At 44.1% G+C, this 12,623-nt stretch overlaps 1 protein-coding gene across 1 annotated transcript in view; it reads right to left on the reverse strand.

Moving 5' to 3' along the window:
• Positions 1–648: 648 nt before the first annotated feature.
• Positions 649–12,623, reverse strand: part of ARL8B (ADP ribosylation factor like GTPase 8B) — a 48,945-nt gene continuing 36,970 nt past the window's right edge. The window contains exons 5-7 of the mRNA XM_029601459.1: positions 6,218–6,285; positions 4,778–4,848; positions 649–4,393 (exon numbers count right to left, since the gene is read on the reverse strand). Of these exons, the coding sequence (XP_029457319.1) occupies positions 4,344–4,393; positions 4,778–4,848; positions 6,218–6,285 (189 nt within the window). The 3' untranslated portion in view covers positions 649–4,343. The remainder of the gene's footprint in view (positions 4,394–4,777; positions 4,849–6,217; positions 6,286–12,623) is intronic.

Consider the following 12,623-nt stretch of genomic DNA (forward strand, 5'->3'; position numbering starts at 1 on the left):
ACATCAGCATTAATGTTTATTTTTCAGCAGCAGGACTGCAGTGTATCGTGAAGTCTGGAAATTATCTTCTTTAGTAATATGTGCCAGTCTAAGATCTTAAGTGGTACAGACCAGCCCACTATCCTTTTTAAGAGGTGAGATTGTGGACCTAGACCATCTACTGGGCTAGCATGGACAGGGCAGCAGTTACAGCCAGGGTAACTCACACCGTGCTATCCTAATTAAAACCTGAACATAAACAAGCATTAAAAAATGAAACATAATACAACCCCTCATTTAAAGTACTTGTCTCAAAAAGCCAGAGGAACATAGAATAGCACCAAAAGGGATAAAGTAATAGTAGTAACAGAAGCTGAGGCAGGCCTGTATTTTCCCCACTGCATACAGGGACGCAGAGTCTTGCTTTGCTTAGTAAATGGGTAGGTGTATCAGAACTACATAGTCCAGCATGCAATAGGGGGTAAAAACCAGTAGTGAAAGTCTGGAGCCAGCTGGCACAGTTATCAGCAATGTAGCAGAAGAGGGACATGTTTAGAACAGATATGGAAAGAAGGGTGGCAGGGGCCAGCTGGTGTTGGTTTTTAAAAAGTAAGGGTATTGCTATGCTCATGTACTCTTGACTTGTAGAAAAGCAAAAGGACACACCCCTAAAAGTCTGTGTTGTCATTTATTGTGCAACATACGGATAGTAATCCAGCTTTGATTTTAATGTTACAGTCCGTTGGCAACTCTGGTCAGAGAATACAGGAAATGAGCAAGTTCAAACAGAAGCAAGTCAAGTAAACCAAACTGATCCCAATTCTGGGCTCTAGCTTTATTATTACACCTTCACAGAGCTTGTAATAAATCACATGGACCATGCAGAGCAACCATTCTGTAAACCAGCCCAATATAAATCCATTGTAAGCTTTTTAATACAACCCCCCCCAAAACATGATTTCATTGAATAAAGCTAAGAACAAAAGCAGTATACAGACAAATGCATTCACCTAAAAAAAAAAAGATCACTTATTTACAAAAGTTGAGTAATATCTTAGTCTTCATGCTGCGATTAATGCTCACAGAATCAGATGTGATAGTGTTTGGATGCCCAAGAATGCTGAAAAGTGGCAAAAAGGCCAAAGAAAACAGCACGTAACTAGTCCCAGACCAGAGTCTAGCCCTGTCCCACACTAAAAAGCAGAAACATGCCAGCCTCCGTTTTTTTAGACCACAGGCAAAAGCAAAAAAAAAAATAAAAAAAAAATAGAAAAGATGAAATAGGAAAAACAGCAGGATGAGAATTAACTGGATGAGCTACAGCAGCAAGTTATATTCTTCTGTCATCTAAAGCAGCCAGCAGGGATTCATCGCACCATGCTCCACCCAACTAAACCTACAGCAGTGAAAGAAGCAGAAGCATTTATCAGCTAGGGACACAAACTGGAGTAGCTGACAGGAGCTAGCGATGTTACCAGCCGCTTAGGAGAGAAATCTCTCCCCAAGCGAGCCGCACCGTTACGCTCAGGCAACCTTTCCGTGCCAGAATTACACGAGACGTGAACACCAGCTGAGTTTTAAATGTTAAATTCTTAGAATATTTTAACACTATAGAAAAATGATTAAAATTCATGTTCTTTGCAACCGATATCAAAACATGGGAAAGTGCAGGAGCACCAACAACCTCAAAAAAAGGCACAATTTTTTTATTTTATTTTATTTTTTTTAAAGACAAAAACGCTCTCAGAAGGTAATATAGACATCTATTCCATTCCTGTACTACAACCAGACTGACTGAACAGTCTGCTTTGTTGGGTGGCCGGGCTGTAAAGCCATGGCAGGTTCAGCAGACTACCCTGCCTGCCATGCACAGAAAGAACTTACAGATTTGCACATCACACAACTGTTTACCAGGTGTCATCCATCACATCATGCATAAATTCAATTAGTCCTAGCTCTACATACAAGTGCTGCTTAAAATATATTTTATGTATATGATCACACACAGTGTGAGGCAACAGATAAGCAAGTAGGGGCATATACCATCCAGTACATTAAAGGAAACCAGACCACTGTACATGTAATCATGATATCGGCAACAATGCAAGCACTGCTGCATCTCAGCCCTTTAGTGCCCACGAGATCTGCTGAGTGAAGCTTACTGGGGCCCTTACTTCCCAAGTTACCTGTGGAAATAGTTCAGCACCTCCTCTTAGTTTAGGGAAAAGGGAAGAGAAAGCCAAGGGAAAAGAAAGCCCCCATAGGTTTAAGTGCAGGTGTCTTTGGTAGGGCCTGAGCATCAGCTAAAGTAATGAAATGTACCTCTAGGGTGTGGAGACCTGATATATTCTGCCACCAATCCATCATCTCCACTGCCCTTCACTGGAGGGAAGCAATCTGGTTTAAATGAGAGAACGCTTCAAGACAAGCAATGGATTAGCAGCACTCCAAAAAGGGCAGTTCCCCATAAATCAGCTTACAGATTTCTAGTCCATATTTCTGATCTCAAAAAGAAACCAGTTTGCAGTATTCTGCTCAACTAATGGCCAGCATCGATCTGCACAATCACAGAGCAGTAATACCAACAGAGGCTGCAGCACCAAAAGAGGAAAACGAGTAAATTATTTCATCACTAAAGACGACAGAGCTACATGTGTAAAAAAAAAAAAAAAGCTCTTGGCAAAAGCCAGTCAGGACTTTGGGTGAAGAAGCTTTGAGCAGCAGTCCCTATGAAACACAAACATTGCAAGCATAAGTGACTTCAGTCATTCACATAATCCCCATAACGTCACAAAAATGCCCCAACAGGTGAATGCCTGTGACATTTACAAATCCCTTTCCCCTTAGGAGAAACCCCCCCCCCCCAGCAGCCTAAAGAGACAAAATGTACTCAAAACCCAACCTCCTTAAAAGGCCGAATAGCCCAGAAAAAGACTTTCAAGGTCAAGGGGCAACACAGTTTCTTTAAACTTTGCAAAAGGTCTAGAAGGAAAGATCTTGGCATAGGTGAGGTGCTCAAGTGCTGTGCTGGTTTTTTACATCCCCCAAAGGCTTAAGAAGTCTCCATAGCCCCCCTCCCCTGAGCATTTTCTTGCATGCTACCTGCACACAGCCCATGTGCTCACTTTGCACAGATACAAGATTGCAAGACCAGACCATGTGTGTGGCAGATGGGGGCAGGTCAGCACACCAGGGACCAATTCCTGGCCTTACTGCACTTCAAATATTCAAAATGTACACAGACTAAAAAGCAATTTAAAACCAAGGCACCCGATGATCGCCAGCCAATGTAGAATCTAAGAAAGTTAAAGGACATTCCGTGTATTAAATGTTTACATTAATATTGTGATTTAAATATGGAAGTTAAGAAATAAAAGTGTAAAAAGTTCAGGCAACAATTTAAACTGCTCATTGAGAACTTCCAAATTTCTACTGGTTGTCTGAATAACTAGAAACGTGAGCAGAAAAGCTCTGGACTTAAGGATTTAAAATTTCATCAAATCCAGAAAAAGAAATTCTAAAAAAAGTCTTGAGCCTGTTGCGTTTTCTATCCAGTCAGTCTTATCCCAGAAGATGCATGATCTGCTCGGCGGTAACGGCGCTTACGCATCCAGTCTACCTTGCACCAGGCCTTGCGGTTCTGCTTCCAGACAAAGACCTTTCCCAAGTCCGCTGGTCAGAGCAGTTTTATTGTTGGCATTGAGAAAGGAACATGCATCACCAACTCTGAGCACAAAAGCTGGCTTCTGGACTGGAGAACATCTCTCATCCATGCTGTCCTTCCCTGGCCCCCCTCCCTCCCCGTGAGGTCTGGCACCTCTGGACTAAAAAAAAAACAAAAAACCCATACAATACACACCCACCCACCTGTGAAGAAGCCTATGACTGGATGGACAGAATATCTAGAATTCCCTTTATAGGCATTGGAATTGTGCTATATAAAAGAAAAAAAACATTTAAACAATGCATTTTGAAAGCCCTAGCCCACATTATAATAAATTTGTGCATTCACCTATGCCACAGGGTAAGCAGGCCCACAATGGTCAGAACAGAGGACTGCACAACATGATACAGTCAAGAAGTTAAGAGGAAAAGAAGACAGCTATACCCAGTTTAGAAAGCCCCGATACTAAATGCTGTTTGTGCTGACGTGTCAAGACTGCTCTAGTGGATTCTTTGGGATCAAAACAGGGAGCACAAGTCCTCAGCATTGCACACGAGAAATGAACAGTGAGAATCCAAGCACATGGAGCTGCAGGAGGAAAGGGCTGTGTGAACAGGTGTCAGAGTGAATGTGTCACCATCACAGAGGGAGTGCCGAACAATTCCCTGGGTTCGGTTAGATGAGGAGTCCGGGAGGGACTTCAGCTTCTCCGGGATTTTGAGTGCTGGATAAGCCACTGCAGTGTAATATCTGGAGAGAGGGGAGAGAGAGGTTGGTCAGGCACACAGGTTGCATTCTGCTGTGAATCCCCACACAATGCCAGCTACTAGTTTTAAAGAAGCCCTATGAGAGAGTAAGCACAGAATCTGATGGCAGACAAGCACCAGAAGGCCCATCTAGCCTGCCCAGTTTGCTTGCTTATGCAATGCCACAGACCACCAGCTGCTCTCTCTGGCTTTCCCCAACTCTGAAACCAGCATCTTCTATGTTTATCCCAGGAGTTCTTGAATTCTAACCCTTTGCCCTTTGCCATCTCGGTGAAGAATATTTTCTAAAAGTTACTCGGTCTACCCCCTTTGGAGCTTGATCCTGTGACCTCATGCTCTCAAATATTTATTTCTGCATTGCTGTTACCTATATTATCCTTTTCTTTGCAAGATATTGAATAGCAGCAGATTTCTCGGTCCTGAATGGCAGACAGGTTCCTGTGCAAGACAAGAATAGATAACATCATGCCTTACAGATCTCCAAGCTCTCATTCCATGCTTTGTTACTAGACTGGAAACATGAAATTTAAAAAAGCCTTCATATTTTGCAAGAGGCAGGCATACAAGCATAGCCTCAGGCAAAGCTAAGCTCTAGGATAGCACATTTGGCCATGCTGGAACCATCCTGTTTAAATAAAAATTGTTTCTTGGAATATAATTAAGCAAATCAGAAAATTTCCTCATTACCAATGGCTCAATTTCAGAGGCAAACTAGGGCCTCTAGCCATAACTTGCAATTTAGTTTGTATTTTTAGCCTGCCTTTCTAATTAAAAATAATGCTCAAGGCAGCTTACAATATTATTCAGGTCCAATAAGTCAAGGCTCAAGAGATCTTACAATGTAAGTGGGTACCCAAGGCACGTGGAGAAAAATGAACTTGTCCAAGTTCACAAAGGAGCGTCAATGGGGAAGTGAGATTTGAATCCCGTTTTCCCTGGCTCTCAGCCAGTTGGAAAGAAAGGGCAATGGACCACACACACTCCACAGTTTATAAAGCTTTTGCATTCCCTAAGGTCCGGTGTTACAGGGATGCAGGTGTTACAGGGTGTTACAGGGATGCCACCAGTCCCCACAGGAAGGTTGTTAGAAGGGGGTCTCAGCCATCTCTTGGCCTATAAGAATAGACTTTCAGAAACAGCAATGCATCACTTCAACAGGCATCAATGCTACTTTTAAGGCCTCTGGGGTAGACACCAAGGGCCGGATTTTAAAACGTACGCCTGATTTTATAACGTGTGCGCAGCCGCGCGCATGTTATAAAATCTGGGGTCATTTCCTTCCGCCCCCCCCCTCCCCCCCAAAAAAAACTCTAACCTTAATTTTACAAGTTGCACCTGCCTCTGGGCAGACGTAGGTTGCGTGTGATCCCCCGGCCTAGCAGCCCTACGGAGACCTCTGGCCACGCCCCGGACCACCCACACCTGGCCCGGGACATACTTGTGTCCCGGGGCTTTGCACGCGTCACCGGGCCTATGCCAAGTAGGCTCGGTGCGAGTAAATCCACGAGGATTTACGAGCGTAGGCTTTTAAAATCTGCCCCCCCCAAATAGGGAGAGGAGTAGCTGGCTGCAAACCAGGGAAGCTTGGGACTTTAGGCAAGTCACGCCTCAGGCACAAGCTTAGACTGTGAGCCCTCTGGGGAAAGGGAAATTACCTACAGCACCTGAATGTAATCTGCTCTGAAGTGCCTGAATATAAACCAAATAAATATTCTTGAGCCAGGGGTGCTGAGCAGCATCCGAGGCTTAGTTCTAGAGCACCCACGCCTACAAATTCCTGGAATTAATATTAATATGAGACACATACATTTTCTCAATGAGCTGTTTCTCATCCAGTGCACTGGGGAGGTCTCGCTTATTTCCAAGCACTAAAACCTTAAAAAAAAGAAAAACAGAAAAAATGAATTCAGATCAAGACCACCATACAATGCAGAGAATCAGTTCTCAAACTCTTTTACATCAATGAGATTTGTGCTATGCATGAGAGAGCGGCAGGCTTCAGTCATTCATTGCATTGAAATTGTTGGCTCAATGTGCTGCAGCAATCAAAAAAAAGCAAACAATGTTAAGAATTAGGAAGGGAAGGGAATGGTGAATAAAAAATGGAAAAAAAAAAAATGTCATGTCTCTGTATTGCTCCATGGCAAGACCGCACCTTGAGTACTTGTATAATTCTGGTTGCCGCATCTCAAAAAAGAAATAGTTGTAATGGAGAAGGTACAGAGAAGGGCAACCAAAATGATAAAGGGGATGGAACAGCTCCCCTATGAGGAAAGGCTGAAAAGGTTAGGGCTGTTCAGCTTGGAGAAGAGACGGCTGAGGGGGGATATGACAGAGGTCTAGAACGTGTAAATGTGAATAGTTATTTACTCTTTCAGATAACAGGACTAGGGGGCACTCCATGTAGTTAGCATGTAACACATCTAAAGCTAATCGGAGAAAATTCTCAGTCAACGCACAATTATGCTCTGGAATTTGTTGCCAGAGGTTGTGGTTAGTGCAGTTAGTGTAGCTGGGTTTAAAAAAAAAAAAAGGTCTGGATAAGTTCTTGGAGGAGAAGTCCATTAACGGCTATTAATCAAATTTACTTAGGGAATAGCCACTGCAAATACCAGCAACGGTAACATGGAATATTACTGGCATCAGTAGCATGGAATCTTCTTAGTGTTTGAGTACTTGCCAGGTACTTGTAAGCCTGGATTGGCCACTGCTTGTTACAGGATGCTGGGCTTGGATTCTTGGTCTGACCCAGTATGGCAATTTCTTATTATCTTATTGCTTGAGGAGCACTAGCTTATTGCTAAGGGGTTAGAGGACATGACCCAATTCAGCAAAGCCAGTTTATTAAAAAAAAAAAAAAAAAAAAATGGTTCAAAGCAGCAGTGCACTTCTTGCTTGCTCAGATTAAGAGTTCCTTCCCATGGGTCATTTAAAAAAGCAACCTGGATAAGACTGAAAGCAGACAACTACCCTCATCCTCTGCCAGAAAAAGCACCTATCCACACTGAAAGGGGCAGTCTGCCACCATCATGCTAGGAGTTACTTTGAAAAATATGCCCACAGGGTTTAAAAATTTACCTAACAATTGGGCCGATACAGTAAAGTCCGCGGGAGAGCGGGCGAACGCCCACTCTCCTGTGCGTGCGATTCAGTATGCAAATTAGGCCCGGCGGTAAAACAGGTAAAAGGAGGCCTAGGGACACTAGCGCATCCCTAGCGCCTCCTTTTGGACCGGAGCAGCGGCTGTCAGCGGGTTTGACAGCGTCGGTTCTTGAGCCTGCTGACAGCCACAGGTTCGGAAACCAGACGCCAGCAAAATTGAGCGTCCGGTTTTCAACCCGCGAGCAGACTTCAACATTTTTTATTTTTTTTTTTACTTTTGGTAACTTTCGGGACCTCCGACTTAATATCGCCATGATATTAAGTCGGAAGGTGCACAGAAAAGCAGTTTTTACTGCTTTTCTGTACACTTTCCCGGTGCCTGAAGAAATTAGCGCCGACCTTTTTCTGAAAGTAAAATGTGCGGCTTGGCTGCACATTTTCTTTTCTGAATCGCACAGGAATACCTAACAGGGCCATCAACATGCATTTGCATGTTGCGGGCGCTATTAGGTTCGGGGGATTGGACGCGCATTTTCGGCCCCTTACTGAATAAGGGGTAACGCTAGCGCGTTGAAAACGCGCGTCCAATCGAGTCCACGGGCTTTGGTGAGTGTTCTTCGAGCAGGACTCTTGCAGTCCCACCCTAAATTAAGGAAGCTTGGGTACATCCCAGGAGTCTGGACTTATCCAGGTATGAACAGGAAAGGAAAACTTGTGCTTACCTGCTAATTTTCGTTCATGGAATACCACGGATCAGTCCAGAGTCCCATCCTGTGTGGGGGGAGAGTCCTCTTGTATTTGACTTGATTCTGTTTACAGGATGCAAACTGCTTAAGATTTCAGGTTTGTTCTCCTGGTTTGGAGGGTGGTTTTTTTTTTAAGCAAGCAGTTTTCTGGTGGTGTTTTAAACCTTTGTTTTCCTCTTGCTCATTTGTGAAGAGAGTTATGTGTTAAAGTTGTTGCAGGGATAACATTGGCTTGGGTACAGACCAATACTGAGGGACTGCAGGTGGCACCCCGGGTTATATGCCAGTGCAAAGGTCTCTCTGCTGGAAAGGAGGAATAAACCCAGGAGCCTGGATCTATCAGTGGTATTCCAGGAACAAAAATTACAGGTAAGAACCAAATTTTCCTTGAATGTGTATGGCCCTAAATGTGGCCATGCTGATTTTTAGAAGGAATTACAAGTATGACACTAGTTTGATCAACCTGAGTAGGGGAGACTGGAATGCATGTCTCAGCCCTAGCAGACAGATCTAATATAGGAGGGAGCCATTCCACATGTCTGAGTTGCAGGATACTCTTAAAAGTTTTTGCTCTCAAAAGATTTCTGGAGGGAATGCGAACCAAATGGAAGACATAAAACTCACTCGTTCAGCAGAATAGATTACTTTCTGGGTAGTTTGATACAATCCATAGTTCTAGTGCACAGTGACATTCTGCCTAGGATTCTGTCCCATCTACCACTTCCCATTGCCCTGGACATTAGGAAGGTCATAAGAATTTGCCATACTGGGTCTGACTGAGGATCTATCACCTCCTGGATCCTCCCCCCACCCCAAAAGTGGTCAATCCAAGTTACAAGTACCCAAATATTAATTTGGGTACTGGTAACTGGTAATAAGCAGTGGCTATTCTCCAAGTCAATATGATTAATAGTTTATGGACTTCTCCCCTTGGAACTTATATAAATCTTTTCTAAACCCAGCTACACCGACTACCTTAAACTAATTCATTGCCAGAGGATGTGGGGAGATGGTTAATGATATAATAGACACGTTTGTAGAAATACACCCATCTGAACCCTACAACCCTAAACTGCGCTGGGAAATGCTCAAAGCGGTTCTCAGCAGAAGAAGTTATTGCGTAAACTAGCTAACAAAAGCAAAAATGCTCGAGAAAATTGCTTTGTTGGAACAAAAGACAAGCTTCAGTGCAATGCTAAACCATAAGGAACTCAAACTGGCTTGGGAGGAGTTCAACACCTTACTGGTTTTTCAAAATGAAATTATTTCGATATAGGCATCAAAGGTTTTATGAATTTGGAAAGAAAAGTCAGGATCAGTAGTAGCTAAATTAGCTAAGCAAACTTTACCATCCACAGTTATCTGTAGTATCAGAGAGAGTGACAAGCGGGGTGCTCAAAATCTTCAAGAAAAAAAATAAATTAAGTTTTCCGGGAACATTTCTCAGAACTACATTCTACAACCAGTGATGCTACAGAAGCAGATATCTTACAGTTTATGGATGGACTTTACCTCCGGTTCTAAGGCAGCATCTTTGACTGGCCCAATCACATAGCTGGAAGTTTACAAAGCAATGTTTGCCTTACCCAAGGGACCCAGCCGGGACAGTTCTTCTGTGGATTTTTAGAGAGTGTCTCAGGGAAAATTTCTGGCTATAATTGGGGCCTTTACAGGTATGAGCTCTCTGCAGGGGCTCTGACTCCCTTACTGATGCCTTGATCTATAAGAAGGGTCAGGACACTCTGGACTATGCCTCTTACAAGCCCATTTCTCTAAAACGCAGATGTAAAGCAAAAAATCTACAACTTGGACTCTGGCAAATGCATCACAACCAAAACTGACTTTATGAAAGGGAGGTCTCAGTTCCCTCATGTTGTTGGATGTTATTCACTTAGCCAGGCAGAATCAGAAGTCGGGATTAATTATATCGTGCGATGCAGGCAAGGTGTTAGATAGGATCACCTGGATGTTCTGCTTTGCAATATTTTGGCATACCAGAACAGTTTGGAACTTGGACTGAGGTGTTCTACTGCTCTCCTAGGGCTAGAATTGTCACTAATTTTTTTTTTAATCTTGTCTTGTGGGGAATTTGGCAAGGATGTTCCTGGTCTCCGCTACTGTTTAATTTGGCCATGGAACCCCTGGCGCATATGAACAGGACTTCTACAGTGCTTTGAGGCTTCCTGTTTCATAGAAAGATGCATCTTTATGCAGATATTTTAATTTTTCCTCACAAATATTTCCAAGTCAGCTCCTGAGGAATATAGCTCCATTTCAGGGCATCAGATCAATTTTTCTAAATCACAGCTTATACCTGTAGGTCCTAGCCATGAGATTCCAGAATGTCTGACCCGATTACTGTACAAGGTAGTTTCTATCTTATTCAAATCTCAAACATTAGAGAGTTACTTAGGTTAACCTATGACCCTACACTTCAAAGATTAAAGGAAGATTTAGATAGGCCATCTTAACTATATCATTGCTGGGTAGAGTCAACCTTATAAAAAAAAAATGGCGATTTTACCAACATTATACCTATTTATACCTATTTCAGATTCCTTGTAATGTTCTAAATCCATTTTTTGTATTACTACAGGGATCTCATCTTTATAGCACACGAAAGTCTTGCAGATTGGTTTGACAACACTGCAAATGCCAAAAGGCAGGAGTTTCCCCAATTTCATTCTGTAGTACCTTGCTGCCAAATTACTTAGTTTAAGAGGCTGGATGGGAGTGGGAAAGATCAAAACTAGAGCAATCTATTCTACCCTGGGACACAACTTGGCTGATTTATTCTAACTGCTGGACACAAATATCCTAAATAAAAAAAGTGTAGATCACACCCACTGATTCTGCGCTCCCTGAAGATCTGGAAACAGATTGTAAATGCTTAAGAGCAAAAAAAAAAAAAAAGAAGAAGAGGTTACCCCCCCAATACACAAATTACTTATTTGCAAATGCCCAACTCTCACCAATTACATTCTCCCCAAATGTGGAACTGTGGTACAATCAAGAGTTTTCATTTAAGTCAGATGTGGAAGGGAACATCTTTTTATCCCTTTGAAGAATGGAGGGCTAAGCTAGAGCTTCCACTTCAAACTTGCTACCTCTGTTTACAGATCAGCAGCCTCCAAAAGATCAAGCGGCTACAGATTAACCACTAAACATCCAGGCTGTGAGCGACAAGGCCTAGCGGTTGGGATGCCGCAGCCCGCCTTGATCTTGTGGGATGAGATTGGGGAAGTCCCCAGACTTGATTCGTCTCCGGATGGACCAGACCTATCCCGGCCAATGAGGGGCCTTGAGGATCATAGCCCCCGTCTTCACAAAGCTTCAAAAGAGTCTTCGCCACTAAGGGAAATCTGAAAATACGCATATAGACGACCCTTGCCCCTGTGTCAGGCAAGGGCATCAGAGGCTGGTATGCTGTCTGACCCGTACAGGGAGCAGAACAGAGGCACCTTCCTGTTGCAGGGGGATGCAAACAGATCTATGTCTGGGCTCCCCCAGGTCAAAAAGAACACTCATGGAAGTGTGAAGGCTCGACTCAGCCTATCTGCTACCATGCTCTCCGTCCCAGCCAGTTACATAGCCTTGAGCACCATCCCATGGGACAGGGCCCATGACCAGATGTGGTTGCTTCCTGACAGGAGGTATAACACCCATGCCTCCCTGCTTGTTGACATACCCAGTTACTTGGCTGGCAGTGTGGATCAGGACAATTTTGCTGGACAACTGATATCCAAAAGCCCAAAGCGCATACCTGATCGCCCGAAGCTCCAGGAAGCTGATTGACAAGAATGTTCCTGGGAAGACCAGAGACCGAGTATTGAGCCCATCTACATGAGCTCCCCACCCCAGGGTGGAAGCATGCATGGTTAGAACCTGCTGAGACATGCTCTTGACCAGCCAATTGTCCAGATATGGGAAAGCAAGCCTCAGCATAGCTTCCTCCTCAGAGGAACTGGCAATGTCCAGCCTATCAGTGGGGGGGGGGGGGAAGGCCTGTGTCCCGCTGGGCACATATGCTGTCCTGGGAACTGGCACCAGCTAGGTCGGTAACTGACCAAGGAGCAGATTGAGCTTCTCCAGAAGCAGTAAGAGGATGGGCAGCACCAAGTCCGGTGCCATCAATGCCACAGAACTGAAGCATCTGGTCCACCGCCAACTGGACTCTACATTCCAGCTCCTCCTCGAACGTTGCCTCAGACTGGGAGGAAGGAGGGGTGGCCAGATCCTCTCTGGACCCTCAATGTGGATCAGTGACTAGCATCAGGAGTCGTGGAAACAGTCGCAGACCCCTGGCACTAATGGCACTCCTCACCACAGGGGTCGCTTTGCGGGCATCACGGCAAATGCTAGTGC

Source organism: Rhinatrema bivittatum, chromosome 4 (genome assembly GCF_901001135.1).
Source record: "Rhinatrema bivittatum chromosome 4, aRhiBiv1.1, whole genome shotgun sequence".
NCBI classification, from domain to species: Eukaryota; Metazoa; Chordata; class Amphibia; order Gymnophiona; family Rhinatrematidae; genus Rhinatrema; species Rhinatrema bivittatum.